The sequence below is a fragment of the Podarcis erhardii genome (genome assembly GCF_964252035.2).
Source record: "Podarcis erhardii genome assembly, chromosome: Z".
In the NCBI taxonomy this organism is placed as follows: domain Eukaryota; kingdom Metazoa; phylum Chordata; class Lepidosauria; order Squamata; family Lacertidae; genus Podarcis; species Podarcis erhardii.
The window spans coordinates 51,850,963-51,870,399 of NC_138504.1; the positions used below are offsets into that span (position 1 = coordinate 51,850,963).

The 19,437-nt window shown below is 46.2% G+C and overlaps 2 protein-coding genes across 2 annotated transcripts in view; one reads left to right on the forward strand and one right to left on the reverse strand.

Moving 5' to 3' along the window:
• The window catches only part of RABL6 (RAB, member RAS oncogene family like 6), a 34,720-nt gene extending 26,699 nt beyond the window's left edge, over positions 1 to 8,021 (forward strand). Inside the window, 5 exon segments of the mRNA XM_081848551.1 lie at positions 1 to 156; positions 2,585 to 2,765; positions 4,260 to 4,446; positions 7,663 to 7,721; positions 7,824 to 8,021. The exon segment at positions 1 to 156 is cut by the window's left edge and continues 3 nt beyond it. Coding sequence (XP_081704677.1) covers positions 1 to 156; positions 2,585 to 2,765; positions 4,260 to 4,446; positions 7,663 to 7,721; positions 7,824 to 7,988 — 748 coding nt within the window. The 3' untranslated portion in view covers positions 7,989 to 8,021.
• A 5,332-nt stretch (positions 8,022 to 13,353) lies between these two features.
• PHPT1 (phosphohistidine phosphatase 1) lies at positions 13,354 to 19,183 on the reverse strand. The gene is made up of 3 exons (XM_081846722.1): positions 19,015 to 19,183; positions 15,185 to 15,309; positions 13,354 to 13,528 (listed from the first exon to the last, which is right to left on the reverse strand). The coding sequence occupies exons 1-3, from the start codon at positions 19,160 to 19,162 to the stop codon at positions 13,436 to 13,438; spliced, it is 366 nt and encodes a 121-aa protein (XP_081702848.1). The 5' UTR covers positions 19,163 to 19,183; the 3' UTR covers positions 13,354 to 13,435.
• Between the last annotated feature and the right edge of the window lie 254 nt (positions 19,184 to 19,437).

A 19,437-nucleotide genomic window follows, 5' to 3' on the forward strand; every position in this document is an offset into this window, starting at 1 on the left:
CGAAGACGAGACCGGAGGGGGACTCGAACCCGGGGCGCAGGAAGACCGGGAGCCTGGCCCCCCCGCGCCCCCCAGCGAGGAGGACGGGGACAAGACGGCCGCCTTCGCCATCCTGGGGGACGAAGACATCGCCCCGGAGCCGGAGAGGAAGAAAGGGTAGGATGTATTAATATTAATAATATTAATAATATTAATAATATTAATAATATTAATAATCTTAATAATCTTAATAATCTTAATAATCTTAATAATCTTAATAATCATAATAAAAGATGATCAAAATAAGTAAAAATCATGTTTATCACTGGAGGGGGAAAAAGGGTATGAAGAATAATCTTAATAATCTTAATAATAATAATCTTAATAATAAGCTTAATAATAATAATAATAATAGATGATCCAAATAAGTAAAAAAAAATCATGTTTATCACGGGGGGAAAAGGGTATGAATGAATAATAATCTTAATAATCTTAATAATAAAAGATGATCAAAATAAGTCAAAAAAGGGTATGAAGAATAATCTTAATAATCTTAATAATAATAATCTTAATAATAATCTTAATAATAATAATAATAATAATAATAATAATAATAATAGATGATCAAAATAAGTAAAAAAAAAATCATGTTTATCACGGGGGGGAAAGGGTATGAATGAATAATAATCTTAATAATCTTAATAATAATAATAATAATAAAAGATGATCAAAATAAGTAAAAATCATGTTTATCACTGGAGGGGGAAAAAGGGTATGAAGAATAATCTTAATAATCTTAATAATAATAATCTTAATAATAATAATAATAATAATAATAATAGATGATCAAAATAAGTAAAAAAAATAATCATGTTTATCACGGGGGGAAAAGGGTATGAATGAATAATAATCTTAATAATCTTAATAATCTTAATAATCTTAATAATAAAAGATGATCAAAATAAGTAAAAATCATGTTTATCACTGGAGGGGGAAAAGGGTATGAAGAATAATCTTAATAATCTTAATAATAATCTTAATAATAATAATAATAATAATAATAATAGATGATCAAAATAAGTAAAAAAAAAATCATGTTTATCACGGGGGGAAAAGGGTATGAATGAATAATAATCTTAATAATCTTAATAATAATAATAATAATAAAAGATGATCAAAATAAGTAAAAATCATGTTTATCACTGGAGGGGGGAAAAGGGTATGAAGAATAATCTTAATAATCTTAATAATAATAATCTTAATAATAATCTTAATAATAATGATAATAATAATAGATGATCAAAATAAGTAAAAAAAAATCATGTTTATCACGGGGGGAAAAGGGTATGAATGAATAATAATCTTAATAATCTTAATAATAAAAGATGATCAAAATAAGTAAAAATCATGTTTATCACTGGAGGGGGGAAAAGGGTATGAAGAATAATCTTAATAATCTTAATAATAATAATCTTAATAATAATCATAATCATAATAATAATAATAATAATAATAATAGATGATCAAAATAAGTAACAAAAAAATCATGTTTATCACGGGGGGAAAAGGGTATGAATGAATAATAATCTTAATAATCTTAATAATCTTAATAATAAAAGATGATCAAAATAAGTAAAAATCATGTTTATCACTGGAGGGGGAAAAAGGGTATGAAGAATAATCTTAATAATCTTAATAATAATAATCTTAATAATCTTAATAATAATCTTAATAATAATAATAATAATAATAATAATAGATGATCAAAATAAGTAAAAAAAAATCATGTTTATCACGGGGGGAAAAGGGTATGAATGAATAATAATCTTAATAATCTTAATAATCTTAATAATCTTAATAATCTTAATAATAAAAGATGATCAAAATAAGTAAAAAAAAAATCTTGTTTATTACTGGAGGAAAAAAGGGTATGAAATAATAATAATAATAATAATAATGATAATAAATGATCAAAATAAGTAAAAAAAATCATGTTTATCACTGGAGGTCGAAAAAGGGTATGAATGAATAATAATAATAATAATCTTAATAATCTTAATAGTCTTAATAATCTTAATAATAATAATAATAAAAGATCAAAATAAGTAAAATAAATCACGTTTATCACTGGAGGGGGGAAAGGGTATTAATGAATGAATGAATGAATGATGAATGAATAATAATAATAATAATAATAATTATAAATGATCAAAATAAGTTTAAAAAAATTATCGCTGGAGGGGGGAAATTATTATTATTATTATTATTATTATTATTATTATTATTATTATTCATACCCTTTCCCCACTCCAGTGATAAACATGATTTTTTTTTTACTTATTTTGATCATTTATTATTATTATTATTATTATTATTATTCATTCATACCCTTTCCCCCCTCCAGTGATAAGCATGATTTTTTTTACTTATTTTGATCATCTTTTATTATTATTATTATTATTATTATTAAGATTATTAAGATTATTATTATTCATTCCATTTAAGGAGAACTGTAATTCTTCATTCCATTTCCTTCCAATGATCATTCATTTATGATTATTAGCATTCTCGTTATGCTAATCCCGCCCCTCGTTTCCCCCCCCAGCCCCCCCTCCCCGTCGTTAAGGTCCTCCCCACCGGCGGAACCTTCCGGAACCCTCCGGACCCTTCCGGCGCCCGGCGAGGAGTCGGAGAGCGACCCCGAGGGGCCGGTGGCGGCGCAGATGCTCTCCTTCGTCATGGACGACCCCGAGTTCGAGAGCGACGCATCGGCCGACGCCAGGGGGGTAAGTGGGCGCCGGGTTCGAGGGAACTACGACTCCCAGAATCCTTTGGGGGGGCTGGAGGGTGTCTTAGAAGCCTCAAACTACCTTTCCCAGGATCTGTGGGGGGCTAGAAGCCGCAAACTACAACTCCCAGAATCCTTTGGGGGACTGGAAGCCTCAAACTACAACTCCCAGAATCCTTTGGGGGACTAGAGGGCGCCTTAAAAGCCTCAAACTACGTTTCCCAGAATCCTTTGGGGGACTAGAGGGCGCCTTAGAATCCTCAAACTACAACTCCCAGAATCCTTTGGGGGCTAGAGGGCGCCTTAAAAGCCTCAAACTACGTTTCCCAGAATCCTTGGGGGGCTAGAAGCCGCAAACTACAACTCCCAGAATCCTTGGGGGGACTGGAAGCCTCAAACTACAACTCCCAGAATCCTTGGGGGGGCTAGGGGGCGCCTTAGAAGCCTCAAACTACGTTTCCCAGGATCCTTGGGGGGCTAGAAGCCTCAAACTACGTTTCCCAGAATCCTTTGGGGGACTAGAGGGCGCCTTAGAATCCTCAAACTACAACTCCCAGAATCCTTTGGGGGACTAGAGGGCGCCTTAGAATCCTCAAACTACAACTCCCAGAATCCTTTGGGGGACTAGAGGGCACCTTAGAAGCCTCAAACTACGTCTCCCAGAATCCTTTGGGGGAGTAGAAGCGTCAAACTACCACTCCCAGAATCCTTTGTGGGGCTAGAGGGCACCTTAGAAGCCTCAAACTATGTTTCCCAGAATCCTTGGGGGGGCTAGAGGGTGCCTTAGAATCTTCAAACTACATTTCCCAGACTCCTTTGCGGGAAATAAGAAGGAAAGGGGACTAGTGGGCGCCTTAGAAGCCTCAAACTACAACTCCCAGAATCCTTTGGGGGACTAGAAGCCTCAAACTACAACTCCCAGAGTCCTTTGGGGAAATAATAAGGAAAGGGGACTAGTGGGCGCCTTAGAAGCTTCAAACTACAACTCCCAGAATCCTTTGCGGGAAATAATAATGAAAGGGGACTAGTGGGCTTCTTAGAAGCTTCAAACTACATTTCCCAGAATCCTTTGGGGGACTAGAAGCGTCAAACTACATCTCCCAGAATCCTTTCGGGACTAGAAGCCTCAAACTACAATTCCCAGAATCCTTTGGGGGGGGCTAGAGGGCGCCTTAGAAGCCTCAAACTACAACTCCCAGAATCCTTTGGGGGACTAGAATCCTCAAAGTACATTTCCCAGAATCCTTTGTGGGAAATAATCAGGAAAAGGGACTAGTGGGCGCCTTAGAAGCCTCAAACTACATCTCCCAGGATCCTTTGGGGGGCTAGAGGGCGCCTTAGAAGCCTCAAACTACATTTCCCAGAATCCCTTGGGGGGGGGATAGAAGCCTCAAACTCCATTTCCCAGAATCCCTTGGGTGCCTTCGAAGCCTCACGCTACGTCTCCCAGAATCCTTTGCGGGCGAAAAGAAAGAAAGGTGTTTTCTCCCAGCCTCCTTTGCAGGACCACTTCCCCGCCCTCTCGGACCTATCGGACGCCTCGGAGCCCGGAGCCCCGCCCCCCCGCCCCCCGGCCCCGCCCCCGCCGGCCCTCCCCGCCTTCCGGCCAACGAACGAGGCCGACCTCTTTGGCCTGGGATTGGAGGAGCCGCCGCGGCGGAAGGAGAGCAGCGAGGAAGGTGAGCGGCGCAAGCTTGAGAGTCACACTGGGCTCCTCATCAATCCCAATTCTCCATTGGATTACTTTATATTTTTATTTTATGCTATGATGCGCAAGCTTTAGAGTCACACAGGACTCCTCATCCGTTGGAATTACCAATTTAATTATTTTGTAGTTTTATTTTATGCTATGGTGCGCAAGCTTTAGAGTCACACAGGACTCTTCATCCGTTGGAATTACCAATTTAATTATTTTGTAGTTTTATTTTATGCTATGGTGCGCAAGCTTTAGAGTCACACAGGACTCCTCATCCGTTGGAATTACCAATTTAATTATTTTGTAGTTTTATTTTATGCTATGGTGCGCAAGCTTTAGAGTCACACAGGATTCTTCATAAATTCTCCATGTGATTACTTTGTATTTTTATTTTATGCTATGATATGCAAGCTTGAGAGTCACACAGGACTCTTCATCAATCCCAATTATCCATTGGATTACTTTGTATTCTTATTTTATGCTATGATGCGCAAGCTTTAGAGTCACACAGGACTCTTCATCCGTTGGAATTACCAATTTAATTATTTTGTAGTTTTATTTTATGCTATGGTGCGCAAGCTTTAGAGTCACACAGGATTCTTCATAAATTCTCAATGTGATTACTTTGTATTCTTATTTTATGCTATGGTGCGCAAGCTTTAGAGTCACACAGGACTCTTCCCCAGTTGGAATTATCAATTTAATTACTTTTTAATTTTAATTTATGCTATGATATGCAAGCTTTAGAGTCACACTGGGCTCTTCATCAATCCGAATTATCCATTTGATTACTTTATATTTTTATTTTATGCTATGATGTGCAAGCTTTAGAGTCACACAGGACTCTTCATCCGTTGGAATTACCAATTTAATTATTTTGTAGTTTTATTTTATGCTATGGTGCGCAAGCTTTAGAGTCACACAGGATTCTTCATAAATTCTCAATGTGATTACTTTGTATTTTTATTTTATGCTATGATATGCAAGCTTTAGAGTCACACTGGGCTCTTCATCAATCCCAATTATCCATTTGATTACTTTGTATTCTTATTTTATGCTATGATGCGCAAGCTTTAGAGTCAGACAGGATTCTTCATAAATTCTCCATGTGATTACTTTGTATTTTTATTTTATGCTATGGTGCGCAAGCTTGAGAGTCACACAGGATTCTTCATAAATTCCAATTCTCAATTTGATGACTTTGTATTCTTATTTTATGCTATGGTGCGCAAGCTTTAGAGTCACACAGGACTCTTCCCCAGTTGGAATTAACAATTTAATTACTTTGTAATTTTAATTTATGCTATGATATGCAAGCTTTAGAGTCACACTGGGCTCTTTATCAATCCGAATTATCCATTTGATTACTTTATATTTTTATTTTATGCTATGATGTGCAAGCTTTAGAGTCACACAGGATTCTTCATAAGTTCCAATTCTCCATTTGATTATTTGATATTTATATTTTATGCAATAGTGCAGAAGCTTCAGAGTCACACAGGGCTCTTCCCCAGTTCAAATCATCAATTGGATTATTTGGTATTTTTATTTTATGCTTTAGACTCACACAGGGCTCTTCAGTCGTTGGAATTCTCAATTGGACTATTTTGTCTTTTAATTTTATGGTCTTGTGCGCAAGCTTTGGAGTCACACAGGGCTCTTTATCAATCCGAATTACCAATTGGATTATGGGGTATTTTTATTCTCTTGTGTGATGCGCAAGCTTTAGAGTCACACAGGACTCTCCCCCAGTTCGAATTACCAATTGGATTACTTTGTATTTTTATTTTATGCTCTGATGCGCAAGCTTGAGAGTCACACTGGGCTCTTCATCAGTCTGAATGACCAATTGGATTCTTTGATATTTTTATTTTATGCTATGATATGCAAGCTTTAGAGTCACACAGGATTCTTCATAAGTTCCAATTCTCAATTGGATAACTTGTATTTTTATTTTATGCTATGGTATGCAAGCTTTAGAGTCACACTGGGCTCTTCATCAATCCGAATTAGCAATTGGATTATTTGGTCTTTTTATTTTATGCTATGATGCGCAAGCTTTAGAGTCACACAGGACTCTTCCCCAGTTGGAATGACCAATTGGATTATTTTGCCTTTCAATTTTATGGTATTGTGTGCAAGCTTTAGAGCCACACAGGATTCTTCATAAGTTCAAATTCTAAATTTGACTATTTTGTCTTTTAAATTTATGGTCTTGTGCGCAAGCTTTAGAGTCACACTGGGCTCTTCCCCGTTGGAATTATCAATTTGATTATTTGGTATTTTTATTTTATGCAATAGTGCAGAAGCTTTAGAGTCACATAAATATGAATATAATAATATAAAATAAAAATGAATATAATAATATAAAATGAATATAAGAATATAAAATAAAAATGAAATTATCAATTTGATTATTTGGTATTTTTATTTTATGCAATAGTGCAGAAGCTTTAGAGTCACATAAATATGAATATAAGAATATAAAATAAAAATGAATATAAGAATATAAAATAAAAATGAATATAAGAATATAAAATAAAAATGAATATAAGAATATAAAATCAATATGAATATAAGAATATAAAATCAATATGAATATAATAATATAAAATAAAAATGAATATAAGAATATAAAATAAATATGAATATAAGAATATAAAATCAATATGAATATAAGAATATAAAATAAAAATGAATATAGGAATATAAAATTAATATTATTTAATATTAGAAAATCAATATGAATATAAGAATCTAAAATCAATATGAATATGAATATTATAAAATCAATATGAATCTAAGAATCTAAAATCAATATGAATCTAAGAATCTAAAATCAATATGAATAATATAAAATAACTATGAATATAAGAATATAAAATAACTATGAATCTAAGAATATAAAATAAATATTATAAAAGGATATAAAATAAATATTAGAATAAGAATATAAAATAACTATGAATATAAGAATATAAAATAAATATTATAAAAGGATATAAAATAAATATTATAAAAGGATATAAAATAAATATTATACAAGAATAGAAAATCCATATGAATAATAGAAAATCCATATGAATAATCGAAAATCCATATGAATATAAAATGTAAGAATCTAAAAATCAAGAAAATAATACAATCAAATCAAAGGTTGGAAAAAAAGGAAATTAAACGGATATTTTTCCCCCTCCAGATCCGGAGAAACCGCCTTCCAAGGAGAAGAAGAAGAAGAAGAAGCGGAGCAGCAAAGAGGTAGGCGGGGAAACGTAGCGCGGCCGGGCGCCGGGCGCTCACTTCCTGTTTGCCGCCCCCAACTTCCTGTCTCTTTCTCCTGATCCCGCCCCCCCGCTGCAGGAAGAGAAGAAGAAGAAGACCCGCCCCAAGAAGCCCCGGGAGGAAGCGGAGGGCGCCGGGCGCAGGAAGGGGCGGGCCAAAGCCAAGGCCAGCCCCTTGGACGAGCTGGAGGCCTTCCTGGGGGCGGGGCCGGCCCCAGGGGGCGGGGACTACGAGGAGCTCTAGCCCCGCCCACTTCCTCCTCCCCTTCCTGGAAACGAGCCCCACCCCCCCACCCCCGTTTCGGACGGACGCTGCTGCTTTTGACGGACAGGTCGGCCGGGGGGCGGTGCATGTGACCCCGCCTTTTTTGCTGTGACCCCGCCCACCGAAAAAAAGAAAAAAAACACGGTCCTTCCGGCGCTTTCCGTGGACTTTGTGCTGCTTCCGGGGGGCGGCGCCGGAGGAACAGGAAGTCCCGCCCCCTCACTTCCTGCTTTGGGGCCACTCCCCCCCCCATTTCCGGGGCGCATGGAACTCAGGTATCTCCCGTCTTTCCCGCCCTCTTTCCGGACTGCTTGATCCCGTGAGAAAAGGGGGCGGGCGCTTCCTCTTCCTGTTCCTCTTCACTTCCTCCTCCTCTTCCCGGTTTGTCTCTTTCCCTCCTTCCTCCTCTTCTCTCGGTTTCCCCCCTTTCTCCTTCCTGGCCTTCTCTTCCTCTCTCCCTTCTCCCCTCTTCCTCTCCTTCCTGCCTTCCTCGTCTTCTTCCCCTTCTTGCACTTCCTCCCCCTTTTCAACATCCTCTTCCCCCTCTTCCTTCCTTTTCCTCTTCGTCTCATCTGCTATTTCCTCTTCCTCTTTCCTTTCCCAATTTCCCTCATTTCCTCTCCCTTCTCCTCTTCCTCCTCGCCTCTTTCCTTCCTTCTTTTTCCTCGTCCTGCCTCTCATTTCCTCTTCCTTTTCCTCCTTCCTCTTGCTTTCCATTCTTCTTTCCCCTCCCAATTTCCCTCATTTCCTCTTTCTCCTCCTTCCCCTCCATCTTTTCTTCCTTCCTTCTTTCCTTCCTTCTTTTTCCTCATCCTGTTCATTTCCTCTCCCTTTCCTCTCTTCTCCTCTTTCTCCTTCCATTCTTCCCCTTTCTCCTCCCCTTCCTTCTTCCTCTTCCCTCTCCCAATTTCCCTCATTTCCTCTCCCTTTTCCTTTTTCCTTCCATTCTTCCTCTCCTTCCTTCCGTCCTCTTCCCCCTTCCTTTTCCTGCCCACCCCACCGCCCTCATTTCCTTTCTCTCTCCCTCCTTCCTTCCTTCCTTCTCCTTTCTTTCCCTCCTTCTTCCTTTCCATTCTTCCTCTTTCCTCTCCTAATTTCCCTCATTTCCTCTCCCTTTCCCCCTTCTTCCTCTCCATCTCTTCTCCTTTCGTTCGTTCGTTGCTTCCTCTTTTCTCTCCTAATTTCCCTCATTTCCTCTCCCTTTCCCCCTTCTTCCTCTCCATCTCTTCTCCTTTCGTTCGTTCCTTCCTTCCTTTTCCTCTTTTCTCTCCCAATTTCCCTCATTTCCTCTCCCTTTCCCCCTTCTTCCTCTCCATCTCTTCTCCTTTCGTTCGTTCGTTCGTTCCTTTTCCTCTTTCCTCTCCCAATTTCCCTCATTTCCTCTCCCTTTCCCCCTTCTTCCTCTCCTTCCTTCCTTCCTTCCTTCCTTCCTTCCTTTTCCTCTTTCCTCTCCCAATTTCACTCATTTCCTCTCCCTTTCCTCCTTCTTCCTCTCCATCTCTTCTCCTTTCATTCCTTCCTTCCTTCCTTTTCCTTTCCTCTCCCAATTTCCCTCATTTCTTCTCCCTTTCCCCCTTCTTCATCTCCATCTCTTCTACTTCCTTCCTTCCCTCCTTCCTCTTCCTCCTTCCTTCTTTCCTCCTTCCTTCTTTCCTCCTTCCTTCCTTCCCTTCTTCCTTCCTTCCTTCCTTTTCCTCTTTCCTCTCCCAATTTCCCTCATTTCTTCTCCCTTTCCCCTTCTTCATCTCCATCTCTTCTCCTTCCTTCCTTCCTTCCTTCCCTCCCTCCCTCCCTCCCTCCCTCCCTCCCTCCTTCCTTCCTTCTTTCCTCCTTCCTTCCTTCCCTTCTTCCTTCCTTCCATCCTTTTCCTCTTTCCTCTCCCAATTTCCCTCATTTCCTCTCCCTTTCCCCCTTCTTCCTCTCCATCTCTTCTCCTTCCTTCCTTCCTTCCTCTTCCTCTTCCTCTTCCTCTTCCTCTTCCTCCTTCCTTTCCTCCCCGCCCCTCTGCCCCCACCGACTTCTAAAGCTCAAGGCCTCCTGCCTCCGTCTCCCCTTTGGGAACCGTAGCGCGCCGGGGGTCGGCGCCTGGTTTCCGGACTGCCTTGCATTGTGGAAAGGATGCCTGCCCCATGCGTCTGAATAAACTCCGGCGGCGCAAGCACCTTGGGAACCGGAGTACGCCTTGGGAATTCTAGTATGCTCAGAGGCGCCCAAGACCCCTAGGAAAGAAGGATTGGCTGGTTATGGGAACTGTAGTATGCCCAGTGGCATCTTGGGAATTGTAGTACACTCAGTGGCATCATGGGAATTGTAGTACGCTCAGTGGCATCATGGGAATTGTAGTACGCTCAGTGGCATCATGGGAATTGTAGTATGTTCTGCGCTGTTTGGGAACTGTAGTATGCTCAGGGGTGCTGATAACTAGGCGGCGCCAGAGACCCCTAGGAAAGGACTGGATGGTTATGGGAACTGTAGTACGCTCAGTGGCGCCTTGGGAATTGTAGTACGCTCAGTGGCATCATGGGAATTGTAGTATGTTCTGCGCTGCTTGGGAACTGTAGTATGCTGAGGGGTGCTGATAACTAGGCGGCGCCAGAGACCCCTAGGATAGAAGGACTGGATGTTTATGGGATTTGTAGTACGCGCAGTGGCACCTTGGGATTTGTAGTACGCTGAGCGACATCTTGGGAATTGTAGTACGTTCATTGGCGCCCTGGGAATTATAGTATGCTTGGGAATTATAGTATGCTGACCCCTAGGAAAGCATGACTGGCTGTTTATGGGAACTGTAGTACGCCCAGTGGCGGCTTGGGAGTTGTACGCCCAGTGGCATCATGGGAATTGTAGTACGCCCAGCGGCATCTTGGGAATTGTAGTTTGCTTGGGAATTATAGTATTCTCAGGGGTGCTGATAACTAGGCGGCGCCAGAGACCCCTAGGAAAGAAGGACTGGCTGTTCATGGGAACTGTAGTACGTTCAGTGGCGCCTTGGGAATTGTAGTACGCCCAGTGGCATCTTGGGAATTGTAGTATGCTCAGTGGCATCATGGGAATTGTAGTATGTTCTCCGCTGCTTGGGAACTGTAGTATGCTCAGGGGTGCTGATAACTAGGCGGCGCCAGAGACCCCTAGGAAAGGACTGGCTGGTTATGGGAACTGTAGTATGTTCAGTGGCGCCTTGGGAACGGTAGTACGCCCAGTGGCATCTTGGGAATTGTAGTACGCTTAGTGGCGCCTTGGGAACTGTAGTACGCTCCGTGGCACCTTGGGAATTGTAGTAGGTTCTGTGCCGATTACTAGGAGGCACCAGAGGCCTATAGGAAAGGACTACAGTTCACAGGATGCATCTTGAACCCGGTGCTCTGGGAACCTTAGTTCTCACTGGGCGCCTCCTTCCCGGCAGCTGCAACTCCCAGAATTCCCCAGCAAGGAGGATGAAGCTAGGAACCGTCGTTCTAGGAGCACCATGGGAAATGTAGTACGCTCAGGGGCGCCTTGGGAACTGTAGTTCGCCCAGCGGCATCTTGGGAATTGTAGTACGCTCCGGGGTGCTAAGATCTAGAGACCAATAGGAAAAAGGCATTTCCGTGGGGAGAATTCTAGTTAGGCGCTTACTAGCAAACTACAGTTCCCATCATCCAGGTTGAACCCGGTGCTCTGGGAAGCTTAGTTTCCGCCGGGCGCCTGTCCTTCCCAGCAGCTGCAACTCCCAGAGTTCCCTGGGCCAGAAGGATGGACTTGGGAACCGTAGTCCCAGGAGCATCTTGGGAACTGTAGTACGCTCCGTGGCGCCTTGGGAATTATAGTACACTCAGGGGTGACGATAACTAGGAGGCGCCAGAGACCGGGTGCAAAAAACTACAGTTCCCAGAATGGCTCTATGGGAATTGTAGCGCAAGAAGAGGGTGTTCCGGGTGCAAAAAACTACAGTTCCCAGAACGGTTCTCTGGGAATTGTAGCGCGAGGAGAGGGTGTTCCGGGTGCAAAAAACTACAGTTCCCAGAACGGTTCTCTGGGAATTGTAGTTCTAGGAGAAGAGGGTGTTCCGGGTGCAAAAAACTACAGTTCCCAGAACGGTTCTCTGGGAAATGTAGCGCGAGGAGAGGGTGTTCCGGGTGCAAAAAACTACAGTTCCCAGAACGGTTCTCTGGGAAATGTAGCGCGAGGAGAGGGTGTTCTGGGTGCGAAAAACTACAGTTCCCAGAACGGTTCTCTGGGAAATGTAGCGCAAGAAGAGGGTGCTCCGGGTGCAAAAAACTACAGTTCCCAGAATGGTTCTCTGGGAATTGTAGTTCTAGGAGAAGAGAGTGTTCCGGGTGCAAAAAACTACAGTTCCCAGAATGGTTCTCTGGGAGTTGTAGTTCTAGGAGAAGAGGGTGTTCCGGGTGCAAAAAACTACAGTTCCCAGAACGGTTCTCCGGGAATTGTAGTTCTAGGAGAAGAGGGTGTTCCGGGTGCAAAAAACTACAGTTCCCAGAACGGTTCTCTGGGAAATGTAGCGCGAGGAGAGGGTGTTCCGGGTGCAAAAAACTACAGTTCCCAGAACGGTTCTCTGGGAATTGTAGTTCTAGGAGAAGAGGGTGTTCCGGGTGCAAAAAACTACAGTTCCCAGAATGGTTCTATGGGAATTGTAGTTCTAGGAGAAGAGGGTGTTCCGGGTGCAAAAAACTACAGTTCCCGGAATGATTCTATGGGAATTGTAGTTCTAGGAGAAGAGGGTGTTCCGGGTGCAAAAAACTACAGTTCCCGGAATGATTCTATGGGAATTGTAGTTCTAGGAGAAGAGGGTGTTCCGGGTGCAAAAAACTACAGTTCCCAGAATGGTTCTGTGGGAATTGTAGTTCTAGGAGAAGAGGGTGTTCCGGGTGCAAAAAACTACAGTTCCCAGAATGGTTCTGTGGGAATTGTAGTTCTAGGAGAAGAGGGTGTTCCGGGTGCAAAAAACTACAGTTCCCGGAATGGTTCTCTGGGAATTGTAGTTCTAGGAGAAGAGGGTGTTCCGGGTGCAAAAAACTACAGTTCCCAGAACGGTTCTCTGGGAATTGTAGTTCTAGGAGAAGAGGGTGTTCCGGGTGCAAAAAACTACAGTTCCCAGAACGGTTCTCTGGGAAATGTAGCGCGAGGAGAGGGTGTTCCGGGTGCAAAAAACTACAGTTCCCAGAACGGTTCTCTGGGAATTGTAGTTCTAGGAGAAGAGGGTGTTCCGGGTGCAAAAAACTACAGTTCCCAGAACCAGGCGCAGAGAACTGTAGTTTTCCGAAGCGCCTCGCGTGTACTACAGTTCCCGGCGTCTGGGATCCGGGTTCGAATCCTGAACCAGATGCTCGAAATAATGCAATATAAAGGAAGCCTTGGCGCCCGGAATGCTATATTTCACGCCAGGCGCCGGGTGCGCATTTTCGTTTTATTGGAGGGGATCAAATAAATCAGTAGCCGTCGTCCGACCAGGTGACTTCGTAGTCCGGGAAAGCGGCGCCCAGTTTCTCGGTGGTGACCGAATGCGGCGCCCGGCCGAAACCCTAAAAGATAATAATTAATAATAATACTTAATAATTAATAATACTTATTATACTTAATAATTATTATACTTAATAATTAATAATAATAATAATGATTATTATTGTTAATAATATAATAATAATGAGGAATAAAATAACAAAATGATGATGATGATGATGATGATAATAATAATATTGTGCCATAATAATAATAATAATAATAATAATAATAATAATAATAATTGTGCCATAATAATAATAATAATAATAATAATGATAATAATAATAATAATAAAATTGTGCCATAATAATAATAATAATAATAATAATGATAATAATAATAATAAAATTGTGCCATAATATTAATAATAATAATAATGATAATAATGATAATAATAATAATAATAATAATAATAATAATAATAATAATAATAATATAATTGTGCCATAATAATAATGATAATAATAATAATAATAATGATAATAATAATAATAATAATAATATAATTGTGCCATAATAATAATGATAATGATAATAATAATAATAATAATAATAATATAATTGTGCCATAATAATAATAATAATAATAATAATAATAATAATTGTGCCAAAATAATAATAATAATAATAATAATAATAATAATAATAATAATAATAATAATAATTGTGCCATCAATACGTGATAATGCAACTTCAAGCAATGAAATGCTGTAAGAATAATGGAATGATGGGAACTGTAGTTTTCCCAGCTGTTTGGGACTACAGCTCCCATGATCCTTAGCTAGCGGGAAAACTACAATTCCCACCATCCCTGACCGCTGGTCCAGCTGGTGACGGATGATGGGAATTTTTCCACCTCTTTAGGACTACAACTCCCATGATCCTTAGGTGACAGGACCAGCAGCCAGGGGTGATGGGAACTGTAGTTTCCCCAGCTCTTTGGGACTACAACTCCCATGGTCCCTAGCTAGCGGGGAAACTACAATTCCCATCATCCCTGACCAGTGTTAAGTCTATCTAGGGCTCATGGGAGTTGTAGTTTTCTCCCAGCTCTTTGGGACTACAACTCCCATGATCCCTAGCTAGTGGTAAAACTACAATTCCCATCATCCCTGAACACTGTTCTGTCTATCTAGGGCTCATGGGAGTTGTAGTTTTTCCCAGCTTTTGAACTACAACTCCCATGATCCCTAGCTAGCGGGAAAACTACAATTCCCATCATCCCTGACCAAGGGTCCGGCTAGCTAGAGATCATGGGAGTTGTAGTTTCCCCCCAGCTCTTTGGGACTACAACTCCCATGATCCTTAGCTAACCGGATCAGAGATCAGGGATGATGGGAATGGTAGTTTCCCCCAGCTCTTTGGGACTACAACTCCCATGATCCTTAGCTAACCGGATCAGAGATCAGGGATGATGGGAATGGTAGTTTCCCCCAGCTCTTTGGGACTACAACTCCCATGATCCTTAGCTAAACGGATCAGAGATCAGGGATGATGGGAATGGTAGTTTCCCCCAGCTCTTTGGGACTACAACTCCCATGATCCTTAGCTAACTGGATCAGAGATCAGGGATGATGGGAATGGTAGTTTCCCCCAGCTCTTTGGGACTACAACTCCCATGATCCCTGGCGAGTATGATGGGAATGGTAGTCGCTCTAGGATCTCGCCTCGCTCACCACAGAGTAGCCATAGACGTGGATCTTGCGGGATCCGCTCTGGCGGGAGATCCGCCCGCCGCCCAGACACTCGCACTCGAACCCGAGCCGGGAGAGATCCTCCGAGACGCGGTCGTAGATGTCGGCTGGAAGGGAAAGAAGAAGAAGAAGAAGAGGAAGAAGAAGAAGAAGAATAGATTAAGTGGAACAATAATGACAAGTGCACTGCTTCCCCTTTGCCCCCCACAAGTGGACCAAACTGCCCCCCACAAGTGGACCAGGCTTTCCCCCCTCTGCTCCCCACAAGTGGACCAGGCTGCTCCCCATAAGTGGACCAGGCTTTCCCCCCTCTGCCCCCCACAAGTGGACCATGCTGCTCCCCCTCTGCTCCCCACAAGTGGGCCAGGCTGCCCCCCATAAGTGGACCAGGCTTTCCCCCCTCTGCTCCCCACAAGTGGACCAGGCTTTCGCCCCTCTGCCCCCCACAAGTGGACCATGCTGCTCCCCTTCTGCTCCCCACAAGTGGACCAGGCTGCCACCCCACAAGTAGACCAGGCTGCCCCCCATAAGTAGACCAGCCTCCCCCCCATAAGTGGACCAGGCTGCCACCCCACAAGTAGACCAGGCTGCCCCCCATAAGTGGACCAGGCTGCTCCCCACAAGTGGACCGGGCTGCCACCCCACAAGTAGACCAGGCTGCCCCCCACAAGTGGACCAGGCTGCCCCCCACAAGTGGACCAGGCTGCCACCCCACAAGTAGACCAGGCTGCCCCCCATAAGTAGACCAGCCTCCCCCCCATAAGTGGACCAGGCTGCCACCCCACAAGTAGACCAGGCTGCCCCCCATAAGTGGAACAGGCTGCTCCCCACAAGTGGACCAGGCTGCCACCCCACAAGTAGACCAGGCTGCCCCCCACAAGTGGACCAGGCTGCCCCCCACAAGTGGACCATGCTGCCCCCCGCAAGTAGACCAGGCTGCCCCCCACAAGTAGACCAGGCTGCCCCCCACAAGTGGACCATGCTGCCCCCCGCAAGTAGACCAGGCTGCCCCCCACAAGTAGACCAGGCTGCCCCCCGCAAGTAGACCAGGCTGCTCCCCACAAGTGGACCAGGCTGCTCCCCACAAGTAGACCAGGCTGCCCCCCACAAGTGGACCAGGCTGCTCCCCCTCTGCACCCCATAAGTGGACCAGGCTTCTCCCCACCAGTGGACCAGGCTTTTCCCCCTCTGCCCCCCACAAATGGACCAGGCTGCTCCCCCTCTGCCCCCCACAAGTGGACCAGGCTGCCCCCCACAAGTGGACCAGGCTGCCCCCCGCAAGTAGACCAGGCTGCCCCTCACAAGTGGACCAGGCTGCCCCCCACAAGTGGACCAGGCTGCCACCCCACAAGTAGACCAGGCTGCCCCCCATAAGTAGACCAGCCTCCCCCCCATAAGTGGACCAGGCTGCCACCCCAGAAGTAGACCAGGCTGCCCCCCATAAGTGGACCAGGCTGCCCCCCACAAGTGGACCAGGCTGCCACCCCACAAGTAGACCAGGCTGCCCCCCATAAGTAGACCAGCCTCCCCCCCATAAGTGGACCAGGCTGCCACCCCACAAGTAGACCAGGCTGCCCCCCATAAGTGGACCAGGCTGCTCCCCACAAGTGGACCGGGCTGCCACCCCACAAGTAGACCAGGCTGCCCCCCACAAGTGGACCAGGCTGCCCCCCACAAGTGGACCAGGCTGCCACCCCACAAGTAGACCAGGCTGCCCCCCATAAGTAGACCAGCCTCCCCCCCATAAGTGGACCAGGCTGCCACCCCACAAGTAGACCAGGCTGCCCCCCATAAGTGGACCAGGCTGCTCCCCACAAGTGGACCGGGCTGCCACCCCACAAATAGACCAGGCTGCCCCCCACAAGTGGACCAGGCTGCCCCCCACAAGTGGACCAGGCTGCCACCCCACAAGTAGACCAGGCTGCCCCCCATAAGTAGACCAGCCTCCCCCCCATAAGTGGACCAGGCTGCCACCCCACAAGTAGACCAGGCTGCCCCCCATAAGTGGACCAGGCTGCTCCCCACAAGTGGACCAGGCTGCCACCCCACAAGTAGACCAGGCTGCCCCCCACAAGTGGACCAGGCTGCCCCCCACAAGTGGACCATGCTGCCCCCCGCAAGTCGACCAGGCTGCCCCCCGCAAGTAGACCAGGCTGCCCCCCACAAGTGGACCAGGCTGCCCCCCGCAAGTAGACCAGGCTGCCCCCCACAAGTAGACCAGGCTGCTCCCCACAAGTGGACCAGGCTGCTCCCCACAAGTAGACCAGGCTGCCCCCCACAAGTGGACCAGGCTGCTCCCCCTCTGCACCCCATAAGTGGACCAGGCTTCTCCCCACCAGTGGACCAGGCTTTTCCCCCTCTGCCCCCCACAAATGGACCAGGCTGCCCCCCGCAAGTAGACCAGGCTGCCCCCCACAAGTAGACCAGGCTGCTCCCCACAAGTAGACCAGGCTGCCCCCCACAAGTAGACCAGGCTGCCACCCCACAAGTGGACCAGGATGCTCCCCACAAGTAGACCAGGCTGCCCCCCACAAGTAGACCAGGCTGCTCCCCACAAGTAGACCAGGCTGCCCCCCACAAGTGGACCAGGCTGCCCCCCACAAGTGGACCAGGCTGCCCCCCACAAGTAGACCAGGCTGCCCCCCACAAGTGGACCAGGATGCTCCCCACAAGTAGACCAGGCTGCCCCCCACAAGTAGACCAGGCTGCCACCCCACAAGTGGACCAGGCTGCCCCCCACAAGTGGACCAGGCTGCTCCCCACAAGTAGACCAGGCTGCCCCCCACAAGTAGACCAGGCTGCACCCCACAAGTGGACCAGGCTGCTCCCCCTCTGCACCCCATAAGTGGACCAGGCTGCCCCCCACCAGTGGACCGGGCTGCTCCCCCTTCTGCCCCCCACAAGTGGACCAGGCTGCTCCCCCTCTGCGCCCCACAAGTGGACCAGGCTGCTCCCCCTCTGCCCCCCACAAGTGGACCAGGCTGCTCCCCCTCTGCCCCCCACAAGTGGACCAGGCTTTCCCCCCTCTGCCCCCCACAAGTGGACCAGGCTTTTCCCTCTCTGCCCCCCACAAGTGGACCAGGCTGCTCCCCCTCTGCCCCCCACAAGTGGACCAGGCTTTCCCCCCTCTGCCCCCCATAAGTGGACCAGGCTGCTCCCCCTCTGCCCCCCATAAGTGGACCAGGCTGCTCCCCCTCTGCCCCCCACAAATGGACCAGGCTGCTCCTTCTCTGCCCCCCACAAATGGACCAGGCTGCTCCTTCTCTGCCCCCCACAAGTGGGGAAGTCGCTACCTAAGATCCATCCTGCCTTCACTTTCCACTTTCCCCCTCTGCGCCTCACCCAATCGGAACCCACAACCGGCGTTCTCTCCCCGCCTCGCCAACGTCTCTCCCAATCGGAACACACGGCCGACGTCCTCTCCCCGCCACCACTATATAACCTTCCTGCGCCTCACCCAATCAGAAGTCGCAACCGGCGTTCCATCACCGCCTCAAGTATCCCAAAGCATACGCCTCGTCCAATCGGAACCCGCCACCGGCGGTCTCTCCCCGCCTTCACTATCCACATGCCTGCGCCTCGCCCAATCAGGACCCGCCACCGGCATCCTCTCCCCGCCTCCACCTTGCCCAATCGGAACCCACCCCCGGCATTCCATCCCCCCCTCGTCCAATCGGAACCCACAACCCTCCTCTCCCCGTTTCGCCCAATCGGAAGCTGCTACGCTCCACCTCTCCCCGCCTCCACTATTGATGTGTCTTCGCCTCGCCCAATCAGAACCCGCCGCCGGCCTTCTCCTCGCGTCCCCTCACCGTGATATTCGGCCCAGGCGTAGCCGCGCACGACGTCTTTTCCCGGCCCAGCGCCCGGCGCGCTGACGCGGATGAGGACGTACTTGAAGACGCCGTCGGCCTGGTCGATATCGACGTCGGGAACCCGCTTCAAGTCTCCGTCCGCCATTGCTGCCTCTTCTGAGGAGAAATGAGGGCCGAGCCAATCAGCACCCGCATGGGCAGGCGCCGGGCCAATGGTAGCTCGGCGTCTGTTCAAGGCCCACCCCGGGGGCGGGGTTACGTCGTTTGACAGGTCGGCTCAGCCAATGGGCGCGTCGCTTCTAGACGGCGTGAAGAAACGTGCGTCTGAGGAAGCGCAGGGGGCAGGCGTTAGGTTATTTGATAGGCTCCTCAGCCAATCGTGGCTCAGCTCCGCCCCGGGGGCGGGCATTAGGTTATTTT